Raw genomic sequence first — 24,198 nt, forward strand, 5'->3', positions numbered from 1 at the left:
CATTCCTGAATACCAGTCCCACACCAAGCTCTGAGCAGGGATCCAGGGACAGAAAAGCAGAGCCCTTCCCTCAAAGAGCTGTCTGGGCACAGAGGAGACCGTGTATCTGCCGAAACGTCGTTGAGGTGGGAGCCCAGGGAAGGGGCCTGGGGACGGGCTTCCCAGAGGAGGTGGCTCTTGGGCTGAGACTCAAATGACAAGGGCAGCAAAGCACACAGCAGAAGGCCTGCCAGGTGAGGGGTCCCCTTAGGTACTGTCCTCGGCCAGGCCAGTTTGTGCAGTTAAAAGGCCAGCCCTGCCTTCTGTGAGGAAGGACAGGCTGTGGCAGCCAGGGAGGCCTCAGGCTCTGGCTGAGGCCCAGGGTGCCGTTGGGCTCTCGACTCTCCTTGGCTCGTCAGGAGGCTGGCAGGGGCCCACTTGTCTCATCGCCTCCCTCCGCCCTACTTCTGAGTGTTCCTTTTTTGACCTCCGGAGACTCAGGTCAGCCCTCGGGCACGCCAGGCGCCTCCCTACCCAGCGCTGCTCCAGCCACACGGGGGTGGGGGCCCTGGGCGGGCCATGCAGAGTCCTCCCTCGCTTCCCGGGAGTCACACAGTCATCCCCTAATGGTAAAGGCAGATGTGGTCGACCCGAGAGGCCCTTTTAGGTGGAAGAAGAAGGGGGCAGGGGAGGGACTCTCAGGTGGGCTGTCGAGTTTTGGGACATGATGAACACCACCCCTGTCCCATTGTTTTCTCTGCAGGTCTGGCTCCCGGCTATGAAGGCCAAGGGGTTGGAGATCTCGGGCACCTTCACTCGCCAGGTGGGCTCCATCTCCATGGACCTACAGCTGACCAACAAAGCCTTGCAGGTCATGACCGACTTCGCCATCCAGTTCAACCGCAACAGGTGAGCTCCCCGAGGCTTCCTGTCTGGAGCCCACGCCAGTGAGAGCAGGCAGGGGCTGAGGGCTCCCGGGGCCCAGTACCTCTTTTCTCATGAAGAATGTTCCTCGCAACCACATCTCAGGTCAAAATTCTCTAAAGCAGTGATACCCTCCGCACCCCCATGACCTCTTTATGTGGACAACAGAGTACCTTTATTTTTGCCTTCCCCCAGTGCCCAGAGGGGTATTTTACTGACAAAATCCCCAGCTCCAGCTTAGGAGCCTGCCTTTAGTAAGCACCCCACATGCCAGGAGCTCAGAGCCTCCTCTGCAGGCCTGAGTGGCTCGCATCAGCTCCGAGAAGGCTGATGTGGAGCAGGCCCGCCTGCCAGCCTCCCCTACATGACAGGATTAAACCGTCAGGCAGGGCCCCTGGGAGTGGTGGCTGCTCCAGGCTCCCGGGGTCGTGGGGAAGGTCTCCTGCTTGGCACCCAGGGTCTTCGTGGACCAGGCCAGCTAGGTCAGGGCTCTGGGGAACCTAAGCAGCCTCTCCTGATGATCCTTCTTCCTGAGCGGCTCTAGTGATGAGCAAACTGAGCCTCTAAGAAGTTGACTGAAGGGGCTGCTTCCTCAGGGAGAGCCTGTGGGCTAGTGGTTCCCGACCCTCTGTCAGACCCGGGAGGGTGGTGGCAGCTCTGCTACTTACCCTCAGGTGACCCTAGAAGCCACAAAACACTCCAGGCTCCAAGGGGTGGTCCTGATTATCGCTCATAACAAACTTACTGTGTGTTGAAAACTGTCTGGGTACCAGGCCCTGTGCTGAGACCTTGACAACCCAGTGAGGTCGATGCTATTACCTCCCTTTTAGTAGGTGATGACACCTGGGCTCAGAGAGGGCAAATGCCTTGCCCAAGGTCACAGTGGGCAGTGGTAGAGCTCCCAGGAAAGCCTGGGGCACTGGGCCACCATGATGGCCTGGGGTTCCCCCACCCCCACAGCAGGTCATCTCCTGCTGTGTCCCAGGCAGGCCTGATCGCTGTCATGGACAGAGCACAGGCTGGGGTCAGGCAGCTCAAGTGCTGAATCTCAGCGGTGCCACTTACCCTGTAGAGTCTGGGCATAGGCCTGCCCCTCCCTGAGTCTCCGTGTCCTGGATGGTGGGAGATTGTATACCTCCTGCTATTTTTATGATGATAGGAACTATTCTAATATCAAATGCCCAGCCTGGGCCCAGTGAACGCCCAGTTCATGGTCTCAGTCAATACTGTAGAGACTTAACCTTCCCAGAGCCTGTGGCTGGGGTGTCTCTCACCCACACCCTCTTGGGCAGTTTTCTGATGTGTCCACCTGCTGCTTTACCGAGAACTAGGGCTTCCTGAATCTCTCTGTGGTCATCTTATGATCTGCTCTGGCCTAGTCAGTAAAACCGGCATCTCGCTTGGGACGGTCGGATCCCTCCTGGGAGGTGGGGGTTTGCTCCCAAGTCTTGAGTGGTCACTGAGCTTACAAGTTAGAAGAAGCTTATAGACCCCTGGTATTACGTGGAGCTCCTAGAGGGCAGGTCAGGGCTGGGCCGCACTAGCCTGAGCCACCCAGAGGACACAGAGGAGCAGAGATGGGCTTTAGGCCTGCAGCCAGCCCAGGGCTGACTTTCTGTCCATGTGGCCGCTGAGGGGTGGAGGGAGGGTTAGGAGCTTGTCCTCCTGGCCTGGGTCAAGGCCTAGGATGAGGCCAGCTTACTGGAGAGGCTTGCTGCCAGCTGCTGCCCAGGCTCCAGAGCCCACCTGTCCTGTGTCAGCATCTGCTCCCCTGCCGTCCCCACGGGGGCTTCTCTCTCCCCAGCTTTGGCCTGGCCCCCGCCGCCCCCCTCCAGGTCCATGCACCGCTCAGCCCCAACCAGACTGTGGAGATCTCCCTGCCTCTCAACACGGTGGGCTCGGTCATGAAGATGGAGCCTCTGAACAACCTGCAGGTGTGTTCCGGGCAAGACCAAGCACCACAGTCCTTAACGGTCTGCCCTGAGGAGGAGCCTTGGGGAGCAGTCTGGGGCCTGGCTGGGCTGGGCTGGGCTGTGGAGTCGCACTCTTGGACACAGACCTGGCAGGGGAGGCCAGGTTACGGGGGTGGAGGGTCGTGGCTACCAGGGAAGCTGCGTGAGGGAACTGGCTCCAGTGGGCTCACAGGGGACAGGTGCTTCCTGGGGCCTCACACGTGGTGCTGAGCATCAGGGGCTAACTGGGGACCCCCTTATTCCTAGGTGGCCGTAAAGAACAACATTGACGTCTTCTACTTCAGCACCTTGTACCCGCTGCACATCCTCTTTGTGGAGGACGGGAAGATGGGTGAGTCATGAGGGCGCCCTTGGGGTCCCTAGAATGGATGGATTGGTTTTGCCCCATGATGGAGTCCATAATCACTGGCTCCCCTGCAGAGCCTGGAGTGAGGGTCATACCCTCACCGGGGCCCCCGGGGTCTTGTCTGGCCAGCTCTGCCCACCGGTGGCCATGCCATGTGGGAGCTGTCTCATCCTGGGTTCTGCTCTGCCCCTCAGCCTTGCCTGCAGCCTCTAGACAGTCATCTCACAGGCCCCTCCGAGGCAGGGAACCCAGGCCATGCCTCACACCTGATGCCCATCCTCTATGCCCCGGCTGGAACCCTTGAGAAGACACCCGACGCCCAGAGGGCTCACTCCTGCCCACATCATCTCTGTCCCCACAGAAGCCCTGTAAAGCAGACTGACTCATGAGCAGGCTGCCTGGGGCCAGAGCAGGAGGAGGGTGGATGTGGGTGGTGGTGGGGAGAGAGCTAAGGCTCAGAGGTGGGAAGCTGGGGTCTTTTGGGAACAGCACCGCTGGCCACCCTCCTAGGGCTCAGGCTTTGCTCAGGGAAGCGGGAGGGACCATGGCAGAGCTAGTTCTGTCCTCAGCTGCAAGGTGACACCACCCCCGACCCACTTCTGCTGAGGGTTACCGAGCCGGGCCACAGGTTCATCGCGGTCACACCTTTACCCACTCCAGACCGGCAAATGTTCCTGGCCACGTGGAAGGACATTCCCAACGAGAATGAAGCCCAGTTCCAGATCAGAGACTGCCCCCTGAATGCCGGTAGGACTCCCGAGCCTGCCCCCAGTCCACTCTGCCCCTCACCTGTACCCCAGGCCTCTCTCATCACTGACTGGGGGGCCTTCTGACCCGCAGAGGCTGTCAGCAGCAGGCTGCAGAGCAGCAACATCTTCACAGTTGCCAAGAGGAACGTGGAGGGCCAGGACATGCTCTACCAGTCCCTCAAGCTGACCAACGGCATCTGGGTGCTGGCGGAGCTGCGCGTCCAGCCCGGCAACCCCAGCTTCACGGTGAGGCCCCTACTCCTGACTGCCCACCCTGGGGCCTCTGCCTTCCTGTCCTGGGCAGCCTCTCCTGCCCCCTCCTTACCAGGCCAGGGGTTAGCTCTGAGGGGAACACTCTAGCCCAGTTGGACTGGGGTCCTTTTGAGCCTAGTATGAATGCACACCAGAAATCTGATCTTAGAAAGCTTCCAGCACAATCCCATGAAGTTATCCAGATAAGACACCAAATTGAATCTCAGAACAGTGAGTTGGACTAGAAGATTCTGTAAAATTGGGCTCTGTGGGGTGACACAGTTGACCAGAGGCCTGCCTGACTGGGAAGTGGCCCTGCTGGGCCCCCGCGCCTCCCACTCCTCCCTGCCTGAGCGCCCTCCCTGGAGGACGCGGGTTCTGAGCAGCTTGTCTAACCCCGGTCAGGACGTGGCTTCTGCAGAGCATGTGCTTGTCCCTAAGGCCGTGCTGCTCTCCCAGGCCCAGAGAGCCCAGGCTTTGCTTCAGCCTGCACCTGAGCCAAGTCTTGGGCAGGCATGAGCCTCCGGACGCTGCTCCCCGGCCATGCTGGTGGCCAGGGTGCGCAGGCCCCGCGGTTGGGTGGGGCTGCGGCAGAGGCTCCAGTGGTGGTAATTTCCGTCTCCCTGTGTTTGGTTGCTGCATGTCCACCTTCCCTGCTGGTGCCCGTGATGCAGGACTTGGAGGTTAGCGGACTGCTTTTCTCTTCCTCTTCCCCTCCACCCTCCCTGGCCACACCTTGCACACCTGTCTCCTGGCCTGGCTCTCCTGGCCTTACCTCCCCCTGCTGCTCCCCAGAGCTGGGCAGACACGCACGCAGGCTGCAGGCCAGAGGACAAACTGCCCCTGCCGACCCCCTTGGTGGCCCCAGTTGAGGTGCTGGTGCCCGACTTCCCACACACAGTGCACAGAGGCCTCCAGAGGCCAGGGGCCCTGGCTTCTGGAGTGCCACGTGCCCTTCCCCCTTCTTGATCGCATCCCTTCTGCCAAAATTGCAGTGATTTTGGCACTTGTCTCTCCTGCCTGTGCTCTCTGGGCTCTTACTGCAGTTAGAGATGAGCCAAGTCTGATGTGCCTGCTTTCAGTGCAGGAAATCAGAAAGAACCCCTGGCGCCCACACTGTCCCACCCCCGGGCCCCCGTACCTCCTCAGGGACCTCGCCCTCCCTGGGCCGTGGGGGCCCAGCAGCCTACAGGGTGGGGCTGGCACTGCCTGCAGCCTCCACTTGTGATTCACGCTGCTTGCTGGGTGCCGTGATGGCTGGCGGACAGCGGGTGTGTGGGCTGCGGGTATTTTTGGTCGGCGCCGGGCTGGCTGAGGTGGCCGCCCCCTCTCCTTTACTGCACATCTGCCCTAGCCGCGCGGCTGCCACCAGGCCACATGTGCGCACCACACTCTCCCATCTGGTTTCTGCCTTCTCTTCCCTCCCTCAGTGTTCAGCCTCGGGGAGGAGCCCCGGGAATGAGCGCACCCTGTCCCCCCACCCACTCTCCCTGCAGCTGTCTCTGAAGTGTCGAGCACCAGAGGTGTCACAGCATGTGTACCAGGCCTACGAGACCATCCTCAAGAACTGAGGTCCCGTCCAGCATCCGCCCCCGCCTTCTGCCAGCCTTGTCCAGGAGCCCACTGGGAGGTGGCAGCACCTCCTTCTCCCGAGAGGGGCGGGGCAAGGCCCCTGGTCCTGACTGCAGGACCCACCTGGGTCCTCGGGGTGGGGCAGCAGCCCTCCTAGAGTGAAACCTCAGTGTCCTCCTGTGCTTGGGACTCTCCTCTTTCCATTGCTGCTGACGTTGGGGGTCAGGTGAGGAGGGGACCAAAGTAGCCAGAGCCAGAGCTGCAGCAGGAGCTGGACGGGGAGACCCAGGTTCTTCTCTTGCTTTTGCCAGTGCCTGAGGATGAGCGTGCAGCCTGGGAAGCCCCCTGCAGCCTCTGTTGGGTTGGTGTTATAGGCCCCCCACCCCCACCCCTCTTGTGGGATGGGCCCTGGCAGGCTGTTGTGGTGTGAATGGAGGGTCCCCTTGGTCCTGGGAGAGCTGCTCTGACAGTGTCTGGGGCTCCTGGGGCCTGCCCCCCGCCACCCTCCCGAGCGCTGACCTGCACTTCCAGGCAGAAGCTCCCAGGGCTGTGCGCGGGCTCCGACTCCCCTGGCAGTTTCGTGCACACCCGCTCCCCATCTTGCCCGTGAGGATGGTCACTGCCTTGGATACATTCCTCCGTGTCCCGTGGATTCCCGGAGCAGAGACAGGCCTGAGGGAGGAGCACGTGGGCAAGGGGCTGCTTCCTGTCTGGGGTTTCTCCTTAGCGTCTGCTACCCACCTCCGGGCCTCCCAAGTTGCAGTTGTGTCTGATGGAGCATTAGGTTTTCCTGTTATTGCTGTTTAATAATAAAGAAAGATTCTGCTTTTGGCAATCACGGACACTTTTTTCCCCCTCCATCAAATGTCGGGATTAAAAACTGCCTCTAAGTGGTTGAGGATGGTTTTCTTGAGCCCTGCAGGAATGACGTCTAATATATATAAATAGAGCTATATATTGTATGTTTACTCTTATTTTCAAAAAGAGAAAGTGAATAAAATGATGACATCAAGCGTGTCCCTGGCCAATGTGTCAGGTCCTGAGGCTCTTCTGGGCAGGATCCCGGGTCCCCTGGGGTCCAGGGTCAAGGACTTGAGCTGTGTCAGCCCTGCCCCAAGCACTGTTGACTTTCTGTCTCCTATCCTTGGAAAACTGACTGCCTAGGCCTGCTGCTCTCCCAGCGCCTCTCCCACCCTTGGCCTTAGCTCCACCCCAGCCGATACCTTGCCATTTGATGTTGGGAGGGCAGATTTGGAGAACCTGGTTTTCCTCTACTCTGGGAGCAGTGGGGAGGGGCTCCGCTGGGGCAGCTGTGGGAGGGGGAGTAGCAGGCAGGCCCAGCACCAGGCTCGTCTGGGTGGGCTGTGCCCCAGCCTGCGTCTGTGGCTGCCAAGTGCGGGGACTAAGCTGGCGCCCACCCCCAGCCACCACCGAGGATACCTCATGTGGCCACTGGCCTGGTTCCCTGGGGAGCAGGCAGACCTTGGGCATGGCTCCGTTGGCAGAGCTGCCCCACCAGATATACTGCCGCCTTCCCAGCTGCCAGGGCTGGAAGACAGGCATCAGCAGGGACACCTGGCCCTCCTGTCACCTCTGGTGTATCACCGTACTGCCCCGGAACCCCAGAGTCTAGAACCAACCAAGGCCCTTGACTGCACAACCCCTGAAAGTCCCCGGCTCAGAAGGCCCCATACACAGCTGGAGTGTCTTCAGCTGTGGATTCACCCTGGCCTGCCCTGTTGCCTGCCACCCCTGACCTGCTGGGGCCCAGCTCCCACCCAACCTTGTGAATGCACCACCAGGGCCACCCCGCTGCATGTCAGTTCAGCCCTCCAGGAATCTCACGGAACTTGCTGTCCCTACTCTGCCATTGCCGAGGGCCAGAGTTGAAGAGTAGGACAGCTGTCCTGGGGCGTGATAACAGTGACCTGAGGCCCAGGACCAAATTCCCAGGATGACAAAGAGGTGCTGATGAGAAAGGCTGGCCTAGTCGGACAGAGGCCCTTGGTCTATCATGGGACACCCTGGGTTCGTTGTACTTGGGCCTCAGGTAGTTGTGGGAGGGACCCTGTCGTGATTCCGCCCCACCACCACCCACACAGTGCCCGCACGAGGAGACCCAGCAGCGCCTTCACGCACTCAGGGAGCAGCTGAGGGTGACTGCCGTCTCACTCCCAAGAACCCCAGCCTGGGCCTGCCCTTGTCACTGCATCAGGAAAACAAGCCCCAGGCGCTGCCCCTGGGGCCCCAGCCTTTAGGAGAAGTGCCCCAGGGGACGTCCAGTCTGTGCCCTTCAGCTTCCCTGCCCCTCCCTCCCCCTAGTTACCCTCCTCATGTGCCTACCCTGTCTCACGTGCCTCCCTGGTCCTCAGTGCTCAGGCCTCCCAGTCTCAGCGCCCGATGCCTCTCTGGGCCTTGGCATCTTGCAGAAGATCCTCCAGGGTCCTGAGTCTTCCCAGCCAGTCGGGGAGTTCAACAACAGCAATCAGTTCCTGGGGAGGGTCCCCCAAACACGGGCCTGACAGGTTCCCTGTGTACCCAACACGTGCCAAGGCCTGCGGTGTGACCTCACTGTACGTTTTTTATCTTCAAGTAGTGGTTTGCTTTGTTTGGGGGTTTTGTGGGTTTGGGGGGGGTTTGACGGGGGATAGAGGTAATTGGGCTTATTTATTTTTAGAAGAGGTACTGGGGATTGAACCCAGGACCTTGTGTGTGCTGAAGATGCGCTCTACCACTTGAACTACACCCTCCCCCTCCTTGTTTCTTTGGTTTTTTTTAAATGGAGAGAGTGATTCTGGACCATGGTAAGATCAGTCACACAAAGGTTAAAAGCTCCCCCTTCCATACTTCCCCAGTTCTTAGCTTTCCTCCCTAGAGGCAAAGGTCTCTGTTACATTTTGGCTTTCTTCCAAAAATAATTCTGTGCATGTATAAAGCAAATCCAGGGAGGTATTTACTAAATAAATAGCAGCACACCCTAGATGTTACCAGCACTTTGCTTTCCCTATCAGTAGAGCAGACCCACCTCGGGATCTCTTGTGCAGAAGGGCAGGTGTCTGCAGGTGGGTTTTCCAGCCGTTTCCATCTTCTGTGAGTCCAAGCAAAGGTGCAGCGAATACCTTCCTACAGACATCCTTGCTCGTAGACACACATGAAACTGCAGGATTCAGCCCTGGAATTGCTGGACCAGAGGGTGGAAAGAAGCATTTTACATTTTAAAATTTTGTTCTTGTATTGAAAAGGTAATGCATTCACATGGTTCAAAATCCAAAAGGCAAAAAGAGATCGAAGTGAAATAATCCTCTCTCTCATTCCTCTCCCTAAAGGAACCAGTGTTACCTTCCAAAGAAACTCAACAATGTCTAATATGGTCTTTTCCCTTTTTATACACAAAGGGTGGCATGGACCACGCCCCGATTGGCACTGTACTTTTATCTTGGAGACTTTTCCATGATTAATCCATTATCAAGAGCGTCCTTGTGCCTTTTTGTAACAACTGTGTGGTTTTCCGTCAAGTGGAGGCACCATAATGAACCCGTCCCTTGCCGTGATGTCCAGAGTTGTGTCGGTGGTGGTGTTAGTACAAGTGATACTGCGGAGAACGTTCATTTTCATATGTTGATAAATTTCTCAGATGGAAATGGCTGGGTCGAAGGTAGGTGTGTTCCTCACTTGATAGCTACTGCTAAAAATTCTCTAGTTTACACCCCCAGCGGCCAGGAATGAAACGCCTGCTCCCCCGCACCCTCACACACTCAGCATGTTGATACGTGTTTAAGTGACAGGCAAAAAACAGTATCTGACTGTGTTTTAAACACACCTCCGTTCGCATGTTACCGAGCCATTTGTCTGTCCTCTGGGAGCTGTCTCCATGGTTTCTGCCATCTTGCGAGATGGCTGTTGGTCCTTGGCTTTCTGGTTGGTCATTATTTCTCCCGTTTTGTTACTGTTTTTACTTTTCCATGCTGAAATTGTGTTGTATAATTCTTTTCTCTCTTCTTTTCATCTCTTCTTTCTTTCCAGTACTTGGCTCGTCTTAGCTGTTGCATTTGGAGCCTGTTCCACGTGGGCTTCATGTTAGGGATGAGGTAGGGATCCAGCTTCCTCTCTTCCCAGATGGTTGGTTACCTTGTTGTCTCCAGACCATTTACTGAATAATTTATCTTTTCCCTACAGATCTGAAGTGTCATTGGTATCATATACTCAGTTTCCATACACAAATGAGTGCTTTTCTGGACTCTGTTCTGAACCAGAGAATTTGTGTATTCATTGGCCCCTGTGTTTTTTTTTTTAAAGCATTGTACCTTTGTATTTTCTTAATTTATAGTGCCCTCTCTTTCACCCTTTGTGTCCCATTTGAACTTTAGAACTAAATTTTTAAGTGATGGTGTTATTTTTATTTGGATCAAATCAAATGTTTATATTAACTGACAGAGAATTGACATCCTCATGGGGATGTCAGTGATAATATTAATCTTTATACCCGAATATAGGAGTATATGTCTTTCCGTTGCTTTCTTTTTACATCTATATATTTTAAATTTTCTTCATTTACAAGTGCTTGCATGAACATTTATTCTTACATAGATTTTTGAGTATTTTCTATTTCTTGGTTCCTTTTATAAGTGGGATCTTTTCCATTCTCTTCTATATATATATATATGTTTATGTAAATATATATTTGCCAATATAAAACACACAAGTATAGGAATAACATATATTTACAATATAAAATAAATAACGTAAATTATATAACATATAACTTGTAAACTAAACGCCAGACTTTATGCAGATTTGACTCGTTTTCCCACTCACGTCCTCGTTCTGTTCCCAGATCCCACGTTCCATGTGCTCGTCATTATCTCTTGAGCCTCCTCAGGTCTGTGACAGTTTCTCAGCTTTTCTTTATCCTTAACAATTCTGAGGGCTGGTCAGGTATTCTGTGGACTGTCCCTCAGTTTGGGTTTGTCTGATGTTTCTTATGGTGAGACTAGGGTTACAGGGTTTTAGGAAGGAGACCACAAAGGTGTCGGGGGACACGCTATCAACATGACTTATCACAGTCACATTAGCCTGGATCACTCGGCCAAGGTCGTTTCCAGCTTCCTCTGCCGTGAAGGGACTTCCTCCCCTTCCTCAACTCCATTTTTTGGAAGCAAGTCACCAAGTGCAGCCGACACCCATGGAGGAGTATGGAGGCAGGGAGCGGCTACATAAAATATTGGGAATTCTTCTGTAAGGAAAATTTGTTTCTTCTGCATTTATTTATTAATTCAATCATTTGTATCAGCTTGGACTCATGGATATTTATTTTATAATTTGGGTTTTGGGGGAGGGTCATAGCTCAGTGGTAGAGTGCATGTTTAGCATGCACAAGGGCCTAGGTTCAATCCCAGTACCTCCACTAAAAAAAAAAAGACAATATAATTTGGGTTTAAACCAAAAGTGCATTAATTATCTTGTTGCTTAAATTGCTCAAGCTGTGATGATTGGGACCTCTTTCAAGTTGGCTGTGTCCCTTTGACGTGGTTTCATCCTTTGGTTTCTTTTGAGATTTCCTTACTTTCCAATATCATGAGCTGCTGCAGGCTGACCTGTATCTGTCCTGCTCCAGGCCTCACATCAGCCATTTCTCCAGGGAGCCTGGTTGCTTTTTCAGTATCAGAAACCAAGATCTGGGTGCCAGGTGTGCTAGTTGCTCGTGAGGTGGCACTTCCAGTCCCTCTCAGTAAACAGAACCAGGAAATGGCTACATCCTGTGTGTGCACGTACACCTCCCTGATATTTTGTAAACTAGCGGCTATTTGCATATAAAATGAAATTATTTTGTATGTGTAAATTTAGTCCCCAGCCTTACTGAATTGTCTCGTTTTCCCCTTTGGATCATCTCGTGTCATCCCGCAACTGTGAAGTCAAGACCATTATTACTCTGTTTAGAGAAGGAAACATGTTCAGAGAGTTTAAGTAACTTGTGCAGATGACACACCTCTGGGGAGGAGGTTTCAAACACAAGAAGTCTCACTCCCCAGGCTTGGAAGCTCCGCCCTACACTGCCTCCTTGTGTCCCGATAGCTGTAAGATCCCGCCACCTTCAGGGGGCGCACTGGCTACAATCAGTGGGTGGCATTACGATGGCCACCAAGGACCCACCGTGCGTGAGACATCTGAGTGGTAAGGGTTTTCCCCATTCAGGGCTCAGGGGGTGAGTTAAGCTGGGACAAGGGGTTAACAGGCAGGACAGACCATGATGAATGGTCGATGGACTGACCCAAATGACTGGGCCTGAGGAGTCCAGAGCAAGTACCCCTGGGAGCTGGACACAGTCCACAGTGCTCAACCCCAGGGAAGGGCTGGGATCAGGCAGGATGGGGAAGAGTTGTGGGGACAAAGGTCAGGTGGCAGGTGGACACCCAGCTGGCGCCGGGAGGCTGTGGGCAATGAATCGGGGGACACAGTTCCCCTCCCAGCCCTGTCCCTGCCCAGGCCCTCAGAGCTGCCTCTCAGCCACCCACTGTCTGTGGTGCAGTCCTCTAGGGCTCAGCCCTTCAGGGCTCAGCTGAAGCATGTCATCAGGCCCTTCCCAAGCGCCGCCTCAGCCAGGCTGTGCCTCCCCTGGGTCCCCTCAGCGCCCCAGGCCTGAACCAGCCCTGTGCTACCGTTTCCATCTGTCTGCACCTGGCTGAATGTCTGTCTCCCTCACAAGACATGGAGGGCAGACCATATGCCAAGGGCCAGCTCCCATGTGCTGAAGGAGCAGATGCCTGGATGCCTGGTGGATGCTCCCTGGAGCACTGGATGGGAGGGGCATGGGAGCAGTGGTGGCACAGATGGCAGCCCACTGCCTCTCGTTGGGGAAGAGGGTGGGGGCCGATGAGAGAAACTTCCAAATTCACATCGCAGGCCGACAGGCAGCCCAAATTCCCTGGTTTGCTAGTCTTCGGGAAGCCTGGCACCAGACTGCCCACTCCTGTCACAGCTCAGCTCAGCCCCCTTGTAACTGGGGCTTCCTCAAAGTCCCTCCACACAGGACCTCCTCCTGAAGCCCTTTGGGCTCCTGGGCCCTGATGAAGTTGGGCTTCTCACAAAGTCAAGCTCAGTGGCCTAAGGTTCTGGGCTCTGGTCCCCATGCTGCCACTTTCCTGCTGGATCATTTTGGGCAAATCATTGTGTCTGTCTGAGCCTCAATGAGCATGCAGCCATGATCAGGGCTTGGCATGTCACAGGTCCTTGATAAACTGGAATGACCTCTGGTGCCGCTGATGGGAGAGCTTCCTCGGGAACATGTCACCCCTGTGGAGTCCGCTTTGTGGCAGCGTTCAGACATACCCTGTCCAGAGTGTCCTCCATCATCCCAAGTCCACGCACTGGGGCCTGGAGGTGCCTCACACACAGCCCTGTTTGTGGTTCCCAGGGAAGCCCTGCCCAAGAAAGAGGGTGCTCTGTCTGAAAGTGAAATGAGGAAGGTTTCCAGAGAAAGGACCAGGGGATGCCCAGAGTTGGCTCCCACATGTGACGGCAAGAAGAGAGGGTGCTCCAGGCAGGGGTGGGCCCCACCTACAGCCCTAAGGATCCTGATGTCAGCCCCACACCCTGCTCAGTGCCAACAGGGAAAGGGGACCTAGTTTATTTACTCCCTGACTTGTTCCTCAAAGAACTTGAGGCAGCTCACAAAACCAAGAAGCCTGAAAAGAAGTCAGAGGGGAAACCGGGTGAAGGGAAAAATCACAGCAGGAAAGGAAGATAAAGCCAAGGGTCCCCACTCCCTGGGCCTGAAGACCTGGAACACCTGCCAGATGTAGCCACAACTCTTGACTCTGAACTCCCTGGTGGTTGAGGAGAAGAGTGAAAGCAGACCGAGGTCCCTGATCCAGTGTGCTCTGGGAAAATGCACTCTGGTTGCCATCACCTGCTCCCTGGAGGATGCGCCCCCTTCCCTACTTCAGAATCTTGCTCCTTCTCCCTCCTCCACTTACCCCAGCCTGGGGTGGGCATGTTGTCTGTGCTCATAAAATTCCAGGATCCCATGTATTCTAAAACATTCTCTATTAAGGCAGGGATTTTTTCTTTCTTTTTAAAATCCATCTCAGCATACTGGCAAGCAGTAAGATTGGGGATGTTTGTTGAAGAGACAGAGAAGTGAAATCCTTGGTCAGCGCAGAAACAGATGTCTGTGCATTTCGTCCAGTACCTGGGCATCTGGTGAGAGATGTGGGTGCACCCCACAGTGGGTAGGCAAGCAGAGGCAGAGGATGAGGCTGGTAAAGCCAGACTTCCCAAGCCCCGATGGGGAAGGAGCTTCCCTCCAGCTCCAGGGAGCAGGGCTCTGGCAATCTAGCATGCAGGCTGCAGGGTTTGAGGGAAGCTACAGGTGAACCCTCAGGCAGAAAACTTGGCCTTAGCAGTGCCGAAGGTGGTGTTGACCAATTTCTGATCTTTCAGCCTTGTTGGGGCAGGGATTTGGGGCTGAGCTGCTGTGACAGGGTACATCTTGGATTCAGCAGTCTATCCCAGCCCCCCTCCATGAAGCCATTTGACACATTACTTAGTGCTGGCTATTTACCCCTGTGGGCAGGACAGAGGTGGAAGAACTCCTCAGAGGAGACCACAAGGCTGCATGTCAGGGGCCACCTGCTGCCCCTCAACCTTGCAGAGTCCCCTGTCCCGCCTCAGTTTTCTCCCGCCTCAGAGACACCAGGTTGAAGCTGTCGATGTAAGGATCATGTAGGTAATAGCTTAGTAAAGGGCCTGGCACGTACTAGGGTCTCAAGAAACGGTGTCTGCCTTTGATGGATGCGGAGTGGAGTCAGTGCAGTGCGGGCGACTCGCCCAAGGTCACACAGCTGGGCTGAATCCGACCCGCGCGGGCTGACTCCAGCGGGCCGGGTTTGTGAGGAGCCAGCTTGCAGGAGCGGTTTTGGAGGAGCGGACGGGGGCGTGGGCGGGAAGGGACTTCTATTTTGGAGCGGGTGACAGGAGCACAGAGTGCGAAGGGGGCTGGGTCCCTTCCTGCGATCCCTGCACCCCAGTCACCTTCCCGCGACCCTTCCCGGGAGGGGCGTCCTGGCCGGGTAGCGGGGAGGTGGGAGGGGCGGGCGGGCAGGCGGTTACCTCATCGCCGCCTCCAGGAGGCTCCGCTCGCTCCTCGCTCGCTCTCGCGGCCGACTGGGGCGGCGACTCCGGGCGCCGGAGAGAGAAGGACGGAGGGACGGAGACGCCGAGAGGCAGCGTCGCCCCCCGCGCCCCGCTCTGCCGCCGGACCCGCGCTGCGAGGAGGTCCGACCTCGGTGCCCGGAGCTGCCAGCGGCGCCTCCGGTCGCGTTACGGGGCGGAGGCCGTGTTTGAACGCAGCGCGCTGGGTTTGCTCTCTCCCGAGCTTGGCACCCGCTGGAGCTGCTCGTGCGTCTGCCGTCGGCCTGCTCGGCTGTCTGTCTGCCCGCCCACCGCCAGATCGGTCCTCCGTCCTGGCCTCTCGGGGCCCCAGGTGCTCCGAGGGGCGATGAAGAGCGCGGCGGGGCCGTGGAGCACGGGGCAGGGCGCGCGGGGTGCGCGGGGCGGCGCCGGCCCATGAGGCTTCCCAGCGCGGGGCGCAGCAGCGCGCGCGGGCCATGGGGGGCAGCCTGCGGGTGGCCGTGCTGGGCGCCCCCGGCGTGGGCAAGACAGCCATCATCCGCCAGTTCCTTTTCGGTGACTACCCCGAGCGCCACCGTCCCACGGACGGGCCGCGCCTCTACCGGCCCGCGGTGCTGCTCGACGGCGCTGTCTACGACCTGAGTATCCGCGACGGCGATGGTGCTGGCCCCGGTCAGAGCCCCGGGGGTCTAGAGGTAGCAGCTCGAGGGGTGGGCAGGGGCGTGTGACAGCATTTGGGTGCGGATGCTCGGCACACACGTGCGTGTCCGCGTGGACGGTCCCAGGGTGCCCGACTGTGCTCATGGATTGAAGGATGAATGTCTGTCCTGGTATTTGTATGTCTCACCCCTTCTGCCCGCCTGAAGTTGCCTTAAACCAGGCCCAAGACCCGGCGATTTTGCAAAGTGGCTTTTTTTTTTTTCCTTCTTAAATGCCTCTCTATTTGCCTGCCTCCGCTGGTGGGTGAGGATGAATGCCTGGGGGAGCATGGCCTTGCCTCCCTGAGCAGTAGTGGGAGAGGTTGAAGCCAGGCACAGGGATGTACTTTCTAGGCAGGGGGTCATTCTCTGCTCTTTCATTCCTGTGACCTGCAGCAAAGGTTCGTCCAGTAATTTGTGCAAAGTCCAGGACAGACTTTGAATACTTGGAGCCAATGTCTTCGAGAAGTGAAGAGGAAAGAGTAGGCAGGATTAAGAAGGGCTTCCTAGAGGGGGTGGTATTTGGGATAAACCTGGAAGGATGATTGAAGTTTTGATTAAGCAGCACAAACATTCCAGGTAGGAAGGCCTAACCATGTACAGCTGCCGCCAGTCAGTGGTCTCTGTGGGCTCGGGGAACACGGGCCCAAGGCTTTGTAATTAGGCTTAGAGGCAGTAGTTACCAGTGAAGTCTTCTGGGAAGGGGTGGGGCCTGACCCGAGATGAGCTGTGGGAAACTGAAGGAGAAGGAAGATGCTAGGGGTGAGGGGAGAGGAGACTCAAGAGTGAAGGAGGGCTGGTGGCTGACCTGCTTCAGGCACGGTTTGGAAATTTATACCCAGGCGGCCATGAGGATAGTAGGGCCCAGGGAACTTGGGGGAGAGGAGGCACAGACAAGGATGAGGACAGCCAAGGCCTGAGCATGAACTGTGGATTTAGCGTCAAAGGCCCTGCAGAAGGTCCAGGCGTCGGATAGTGGGAAGGGGGCTTAGGGAAACTCCCGCCTTCCGCCCCCAGGAGTGGCCAGACCCTAAGGATTGGAACTTGCAGGACACGGACGCCTTTGTGCTAGTCTATGACATCTGCAGCCCGGACAGCTTTGACTACGTGAAGACGCTGCGGCAGCGCATCGCGGAGACCAGGTGCGGGGCGGTCGGAGCTGCGTATGGGGAGGGGAGCAGTGTTTGCTGGTCTGGTTGGGCCTTTGCTGGTCTGGTTGGGCCTTTGCCGGAGGCGAGTGGGTGGGTTCTTCCGCCATCCTGGGCCTGGTGTCAAGCCCTCCGAGCCAGACTTCTGTCCGTGGGAGGTCTCCAGTCTCGTGCGGTCTTTGGGCCAAGCGGGTATAGTGTTTACTGGGGATCTCTGGCCGCGGGAGGGGATGCTCCTGAGTGTATATACCCACGGACAGAGGTTTTCTCCGGCCATGGCACAGCGACCCTGATTTCCATCTGGCTCGCAGGCCGGCAGGCGCACCCGAGGCGCCCATCCTCGTGGTGGGCAACAAGCGGGATCGGCAGCGGCTGCGCTTCGGCCCTCGGCGCACACTGGCCGCCCTGGTGCGCAGGGGCTGGCGCTGCGGCTACCTCGAGTGCTCCGCCAAGTACAACTGGCACGTGCTGCGTCTCTTCCGTGAGCTGCTGCGCTGCGCTCTGGTGCGCGCACGCCCTGCGCACCCGGCTCTGCGCCTGCAGGGGGCGCTGCATCCAGCGCGCTGCAGCCTCATGTGACTGAATTGGACGCCGCCGCCAATTGCGGGGGGAGCCTCCATTTGACTGGAACAACCGGGGACCCGGATTGGATGAGATCGCCCAACTTCTGTCGGGATTGGACAGGACAGACTCTCCTCCCTGATTGGCTGAGGAACGCTCCCACCCAGTCACCTGGGCGACAGACCTCTTTCTGAATTTCATTGGACACAGCCAGGCCCCAAGCCCCATTGGACAAGATTAGTCCTTCCTGGGATTTCATTGGGTCATGATCCGATTGGATGGAGGGGCTTGGCTATGAACGTGATTGGAAAGTCGCAGACTGCTCTTGGAGTTTCACTGGACGAACTGTTAAGTCACACCTCTCAGGAGGTAATAAAAGGGTAAACAATTCAAGTGCACCGGGCATTTCTGAGATGGGCAGGATAATCTTAAGCCTAGAGGTCAGAGCTGCCAGGCACTGGCCCCTGGCAGTTAACTCCAGAATCCCAACATGTAATCAGGGTCCCCAAATGGGTGTGATGGCCTAATGGCTGAGTCCCCAAGAAGCAGACACAAGTAGCTGGAACAAAACTTTACTGTCAGGCTCTGCAGGGCCACAGGACCTCAGGAGAGGTCCTCACTGGGCTGGCCCAGCCTCTTCTAAGGCATTCAATAATATTAGTAATTAAATAGCAATGCTCATCCCCCAACCGGAATGTACAACAGGTCCCATTGTGCCATGTGGTCCCAAGGGGTCTGGTCCCATGAGGTCTGGTCCCCAAGAGGCAGGGGAGGGGGCTCCCTGATGCAGAGGGGTTAAGGCCACAAAGGAAAAGGAGAAGGAATGGAGGACTGGGGTCAGCTGGGCTGGTCCATCACATCCAGGAATCTGGCTCCACCCTTGGGTTGACTGAGTGCAGGGCATGCCAGGACCCAGGCTCCGTGGGTCCAGATGGGCGGCGGGGGCCCCTGGGTGTGGGGATGCGTGAGGGTTTTCTGTCTGGCTGTGTGTCCATCCGGCCTCGTGCCCAGGTCCTTGGGGCCTCTGGACCGGCCAGGGGGCCCCCAGGTGCATCTGGTGGGCCCCCTGCACCAGGGCAGGGGCTGCCTTCATCGGAGGAACTGGACAGGGCTGGGCCTCGGGGCCCGGGCAGCCCGTTGGCCATCCTGCCAGAGTCCCCAGGTTGGCCACACTTGCTACCCAGGACGCTGAGGGATGAAGAGGAGGAGCTGGAGGAACAGTAGGCTGAGTCAGGAGCTTGAGGGTCTGGGGCCCGAACCGGGTCAGGGGCTGGTCCAGAGGGGGTCCCGCCAGCAGCAGCCTCAAGGGCTCGGGCATTGGCCAGGAATTCCTCTTCCAGGCGCCGGAAGAGTTGCTGCTCCTGCTTTGGGTCAAGCTGCAAGGGGGTGCGGAAGACACTGGCCGGGGTGGTGCTCAACTCTGGACTGGGGCTGAGGGCCCGGGGAGGCCTGAGTGCTGCAGGGCTGTGGGCACGGGGAGTCTGGGGGCTGCTCCGGCCCGAACCCACACTGCCCCTGCCCCGTGGCACCCACGAGTGCTGCCCATCTCGGTCCCGACGCACCAGCAGCACAGCCTGCTCCTCGCGGCTCTGGCTCCGGGCCCGCCGGGCAGGGTTGGAGGCCAACAGCTGGCCTCCCCTGCCTCCTGGGGCCCCACGCGGCCGCCCCCGATCCAGCCGGTCTCGGGATTGGCTGCGTGGGGCAGGGGGCCGTCTCATCGAGGCCGGGGTGCCTGTGGTCACCCGCCGGCTAGGCCGCTCCCGCCGGGGGCCAGTGCCTGAGTCTTCACTGCGGGGGCCGAGGGGGCCGCCACTCTGGGCTGATGAGGCTGAGGAATCGCTGTCCCCGGAGTAGCGGCGGGAGCGGGGATTGGGGGGCAGCTGGTCCCGGGTCCTGGGCAGGGGAACAAGAGAGAGATGGGGAAATGCAGAGGCAACTGGCGCGCAGAAAGGGCAGGGAGAGGAACGAGCCTCCGCGTGTTTGGGGGGCAGGGGAGACACCTGCGGTGCTGGTGGTGTGTGTGAGTGCCTGAGCCAAGGGCTTCCGTCCGTCCTGGGGACTTCCAGGGAGAAGTGAGAGACTCTGCCACGGCTTCCGGCAGCCAGGGCCACCCACCACCCCAAGCAGCGGAAGAAGCAAGGCTCTAAGCTCCCTCTCCCCAGGCCTCTGGTTTCCTGGGCAGGCCAGAGGGAAGCAGGGTTGGACTGGCCGCCACCCAGCCCCCAGGGCCCGCCCAGCTGTGTTGTTCGTTTGGTTGCGTTGCCCTGGAGACGGGAAGCCAGGCCCACCCCCACCCACGGGAACTTTTCCCAGGGTGTGAGTCATTGGAGCACAGTCATCCAGGCCCTGGTGGGCAAACCCCGGTCCCCTCACCCCCGAGTCCTCCTGCCTCTTACCTGAGTGGGGTCTCGAGCCCCTCCTTTGAGCTGCGTAAGCTAATAGGTGTCACCTCGGGGCGGGAGCCCCGGCGCTCAGCCCCTGGAGCTGGGCTACCAGCTCGGGGACTGGGGGTAGGTGACACCCGCTGTGGGGAGAAGGTGCCAGCCCTCAGCTGGGGCGGGCGGTGGGCTGCAGGGACAGAGGACAGGCAACGTGTGAGGGCTGGAGCCACAGAGGTGCCCGCCCGCCCACCTGCCCCCACAGTGGGCACTGACCGGTGGAGGAGCAGCGGCAGGGGTCATGCTTGTCCAGGTAGTGCTCCAGCGTGTCCCAGCCACCGCCCACACGCACCATCACGTGGCTCCTAAGCACCTGTGGGAGCCCGGCGTGGGCAGGTCACGGCCTGACCCCCACCTCCCGGGCTGCCGCCTGTTCAGGTAGCCCCTCACTCTCACCCGCACAAAGATGAGCAGGCTGGAGTCTCCCACGCGGTACTTCCCCTCTGAGACTTTGATCATGGGAAACTGGTCTGGGCAGGTGCAGTGGCCCAAGATCTCCCTCACCTGAGGCCAGAGAGGAGAGGCTGGTGGTCAGGGGTCAAGTCCATCCTGGGGCCTGATGTCAGCAACTCCAGGGACAGGAGGAGGTTAAGTCCTTCTGGGAAACAGGGGCATGGACTGTGTTGCCCCAGACTTGAGTGCAGCCTCTGCACTTGGCCTTTCACCAGCTCTCCTTCCCCATTGGCTACCAGGGGTTAGAGAGCTAGCCAGGATAAGACAGAGGGGCTGTGGTCAGGCCAGGGACCCCAACAAGGCACATCCTTGAAGTCCCTGTGCCCATCCTCACTCCCCCTTCACCCACTTCAGAGACATGAATGTTGAGGCCCACAAGAAGGCCAGGTTCAGGGAGGAGGCAGGTGACAGGCCACGAGCGCAGGGGACCCCCACCACAAGACGGGAGTGCCATAGACTCATGGGGCACATGCACACACCGACATGCACACCAGGCCCCTCGCCCGGCGAGCACACATCTGCCCACATGCTCCCCACCCGGGGAGCTGCCAGGATGGCTATGTGGGCGGCCCTGACCGCCTCCTCGCCCACAGCGGAGCCGCCTGAGAAAATGAGCAGGTGGAGCCTCGGATGACCCTGGCCCAGGATGAGGTGGGGTGGCAGCCTCTGCCCACAGCCATCCGGCTACCCACCTCCAGGACATGCACAGCATGTCCTAACCTTCTGATAAGAAGGAAACTCTTGGCCCAGCTGTGGGGGTGTCAGGGACATCCAGGTCCCAGGAAGAGGAGGAGGGAGCTGAGGGCATGGTCTGGCACCTCCTATGCTCAGAGTAGAACTAATCCTGCAGCTCCTAATAGGACTTCCACTCCCAGTAGCAGAAGCCAGGCTGGGCTTGGCTTCCCAGATAAGTGATGTGCAGCAGGGTCATGGGGAGTGGGAGTCCCTGGGAGCCTCCCTCAGCACTCACTCAGTGCCTACTGTGTGCCAGGTGCCTTACGCAGGACCAAACCACATGGGCACCCATTCAACCTCAAGCTCAGTGATGAAGATGCAACTGTCTAGCAGCTGAGTGTAGGGAGGGCATACAGGAGGGGCTCAAATCATGCAGCCCCCTGGATGAAGGTGCACCCAGCACTTATCTGGTGCATAGTTAGCACATGAAGGAAGCAGGAGATCATGCAGTGGAGCTGAGTTTTCTACCAGGCAGGGCCTCACCCAGCATCTCTCCCTCTCTGGGCCTGCTCATCTCCTTGGGGCCAGGTATATACACTTGGTGCTTAACACATGCACCCTTCCCATGGGGCAAGCTGTCCTGCAGATGCGCGGGTGGGCCCTGGGAGGTTGTGGGCACCAGCTCTGCGGTTTGGCCCCGAGCACACAATGCTGGGTACTCAAGCCGGGCACCTGCCCTGAATCCGGGGACTCACCAACTCGTCGAGGTTGCGCAGGTCGCTGGGTGTCATGCGGGGCCCCCGTGCAGGAGCCCCAGGGGTGGCAGAGGTCTCGGCGGTGTCCTCCCCAGCAGTGGGGGTGTTAGGGACCGGGGGTGCGGCACGGAGCTCCTGCTCAATCTCCTGTTCGAACTGCACGAGCCGAGGGGCCAGCAGGCCGAGGCGGGCTCCACGCCGCGCCACCTCCAGCAGACACAGCACCACGCTTTTCTCATTCTTTCGTAGCACTAGGTCCTCAGTCTCAAACATGAGCACTTCGGGCACACCCAGCTCCGCTCGGCACCAGCCGATGAAGGTGGCCACGTTGTCCCGGGCCATGAAGGAGCCAGGCACCACACTGTGTGCCTGGAAGGCCACCCCACGGGCCGGGCGGGCAGCGGCCATTGTGCGGGCGGCCTCGGTGACAGCGTTGGCATGCTGGCACAGGGTGGTGCCTGTGGCCAGCCCCGTCAGGAAGCCATCGCCACCATTGGGCAGACCCAGGCCGTACAAGGCGTTGAGCCACTCGGCCAGGTCCTCCTTCATGGCCTCCACGTAGGCCTCACTCGAGCGGAATGGCCGCACACTCTTGGCCGCCGAGCCCGCGATGCCCGCCACTGGGTCCGCCATGCCCGGGCCAGCCGAGTCACTGTGGGCAGGGATGCTGGTCAGGACTGCTGTGATGACCGAGCAAGCGCTCAGTACAGACTAAGCCGCAGAACACCCCAACCCATCAGTCATTTCAGACCAAATGCCTGGGTTTGAGCCCTGGCTATGATACACTTCTCGCCTCAGTTTTCCCATCTGTGAAGTGGGTACAACAACATTCCGTTTCTCAGAGGAACTAATGGATAATTTTTATAAATGATTTAGTGTCCTCAAGTGTTTGCTGTTTGGTTCTTCTGTGTGGGGCGGGGGTGTGGGGGCAGACTGGGGGACTTGGCTGAGTCCTCCGGCCAGGGCAGAGAGGCACCCATCCTTACTGCCCTGAGTGACAGATGAAGAGCTGAGCCCTAGACAGATGAAGCCCACAGCCCTGGACTCACAGTAGGAACCCTGGTCGCGACCTAAGAGGGATTAGTTCCACTGCTCAGGGCTGGTGGATCCCACTTCCTCCGGAAAGAGCCTAGGTCCACCCTCAGCCCCCTTTCCCTAAGGATTGTGTCATTATAACAACGACATAACGGCAGCAATAGTAAAGTAATCACAATGACTATAGTCAGCTTTGAGTGCGCAGTGATATTATCGCCGTTTCACAGATGAGGAAACTGAGGAGCAGAGCTTGCTCAAGGTCGCAGAGGAGTGGGTAGCGGAGCCCAGGCGGACCGGCACCTCATCGCTGATCCGGAGCGTTATTTGGCGGCCAGTTTCGCCTGGGCCAGGCCCCGCCTCCTCCGAGGAGCCTCCCTGGCGCCCCAGGCTGGTGAGTGTGGGCCGGAACTCAGAACAGCCTTTGCCAGCCTTGTGCCCTCTGGGCTTCAGCCCAGAGAGGGTGCGGGGCTGCCCAAGGTCACACAGCCCTGGGAACAGAGGCCGTGGCTGCCGCCACCAGGTCCCCATGAGTGTGCGGTGGGTAGGGGGTGTTGGGGGTCCCCGCGCTCACCTGGCTCATCCCGCGGCCTCGGGGAGCATCGCCCCGGCCGGGCCGGAGCCAGGCCGGGCTGCCGCAGGGAGGCGCCTCCCGAGTCACAGCCGATCCGGTCCCACCACCGCGTCCTCCGCGCCCGCCGTCTCCGCCCCGCCTCCCTGGAATTCGGATCCGGCCCGGAGGGGTAGGCGGGGCTGAGCGCTCTTAAAGGGGCCACGCTGTTCCCGGGCTGGCAGGGCGGGTTGGGGAGGGACTGGAGTCTCCTGATTAGGGGGCGGGCCTGGGACTGACTCAGCCCAGCCCTGGGCGGAGGCGGGACCAGAGTCCCCAGGCGACCCTACCAGCCCAGACATCCCATCTCACCCATGCTAGTTCCCTGGGTCCCTTCCACCGTCCTTGGTCTCCTGGGAAGCAGTTTGGGTGTTTTTAGTTATACCCCTTCCCCAGATAATGGACTCCCTGGGTGAGCCCTGCGGCCTGTCTCCAAGACAACTCAGGAAGCGATAGGGGCAGGGGCTGCAAAGTCACCTCCGGTGGAGTAGACCTCCTTAGGTCAGATAAATGAGGCGGGCTTCCTACCCCCAGGGCTGGCCTTGGGAGGGGAAGATGGCTCTGTTACCCCCACTCAGCGACTGGCTCCTCATCGAATGCGCTTTGTTAACCCTGACCTTAGGGGAACTTGTTTCTTAGATGAGGACACTGAGGCTCAGAACGGTAGGTGGGTAGCTAAGGCCCATGAGTCTGTTGCTGCAGCCCCAGCTGTGGTAGGGAAGGGCCAGTCCTGGACCACCTCTGGCTGTCCAGGTTGGGCACAGAATAAAGGCAGAGGATGGGCGGCAGCCTGGCTCTGGAGGGTTAAGAAGAGCTTGTTTCTTTTTAAACTGCAGAGGAGGGATCTGGCCCTGGCTGGGACCAGCAGGGAAATCCTGCCCCCAGCTGTGGCTGGGCGGGGCGC

General features: G+C 58.5%; 3 protein-coding genes and 1 non-coding gene across 8 annotated transcripts in view; 3 read left to right on the forward strand and 1 right to left on the reverse strand.

Moving 5' to 3' along the window:
* AP1B1 (adaptor related protein complex 1 subunit beta 1) overlaps positions 1–6,630 on the forward strand; it is a 43,973-nt gene extending 37,343 nt beyond the window's left edge. For all 3 annotated transcript variants that reach the window (XM_006213534.4, XM_015247333.3, XM_072952800.1), the window contains 6 exons: positions 743–888; positions 2,708–2,837; positions 3,123–3,207; positions 3,883–3,969; positions 4,063–4,217; positions 5,720–6,630. In XM_006213534.4, the coding sequence (XP_006213596.1) occupies positions 743–888; positions 2,708–2,837; positions 3,123–3,207; positions 3,883–3,969; positions 4,063–4,217; positions 5,720–5,794 (678 nt within the window). In that variant the 3' untranslated portion in view covers positions 5,795–6,630. The remainder of the gene's footprint in view (positions 1–742; positions 889–2,707; positions 2,838–3,122; positions 3,208–3,882; positions 3,970–4,062; positions 4,218–5,719) is intronic.
* LOC116276637 (small nucleolar RNA SNORD125) lies at positions 1,401–1,497 on the forward strand. The gene has a single exon (XR_004186123.1). It is a non-coding gene; the product is annotated as a small nucleolar RNA SNORD125 (small nucleolar RNA).
* An 8,363-nt stretch (positions 6,631–14,993) lies between the features above and the next one.
* On the forward strand, positions 14,994–17,724 carry RASL10A (RAS like family 10 member A). 2 transcript variants are annotated; one of them, XM_006213538.3, is made up of 3 exons: positions 14,994–15,619; positions 16,640–16,764; positions 17,082–17,724. In XM_006213538.3, the coding sequence occupies exons 1-3, from the start codon at positions 15,401–15,403 to the stop codon at positions 17,347–17,349; spliced, it is 612 nt and encodes a 203-aa protein (XP_006213600.3). In that variant the 5' UTR covers positions 14,994–15,400; the 3' UTR covers positions 17,350–17,724. The 2 variants fall into 2 exon arrangements, with proteins under 2 accessions (XP_006213600.3, XP_072808956.1); XM_072952855.1 differs by having other exon boundaries at positions 15,134–15,619; positions 16,673–16,764.
* Positions 17,725–17,887: 163 nt separating this feature from the next.
* GAS2L1 (growth arrest specific 2 like 1) lies at positions 17,888–23,408 on the reverse strand. 2 transcript variants are annotated; one of them, XM_072953007.1, is made up of 6 exons: positions 23,259–23,408; positions 21,653–22,304; positions 20,166–20,273; positions 19,986–20,082; positions 19,728–19,899; positions 17,888–19,224 (listed from the first exon to the last, which is right to left on the reverse strand). In XM_072953007.1, the coding sequence occupies exons 2-6, from the start codon at positions 22,283–22,285 to the stop codon at positions 18,186–18,188; spliced, it is 2,049 nt and encodes a 682-aa protein (XP_072809108.1). In that variant the 5' UTR covers positions 22,286–22,304; positions 23,259–23,408; the 3' UTR covers positions 17,888–18,185. The 2 variants fall into 2 exon arrangements, with proteins under 2 accessions (XP_072809108.1, XP_072809109.1); XM_072953008.1 differs by lacking the exon at positions 20,166–20,273.
* Between the last annotated feature and the right edge of the window lie 790 nt (positions 23,409–24,198).

The sequence above is a fragment of the Vicugna pacos genome, chromosome 32 (genome assembly GCF_048564905.1).
Source record: "Vicugna pacos chromosome 32, VicPac4, whole genome shotgun sequence".
NCBI lineage: Eukaryota > Metazoa > Chordata > Mammalia > Artiodactyla > Camelidae > Vicugna > Vicugna pacos.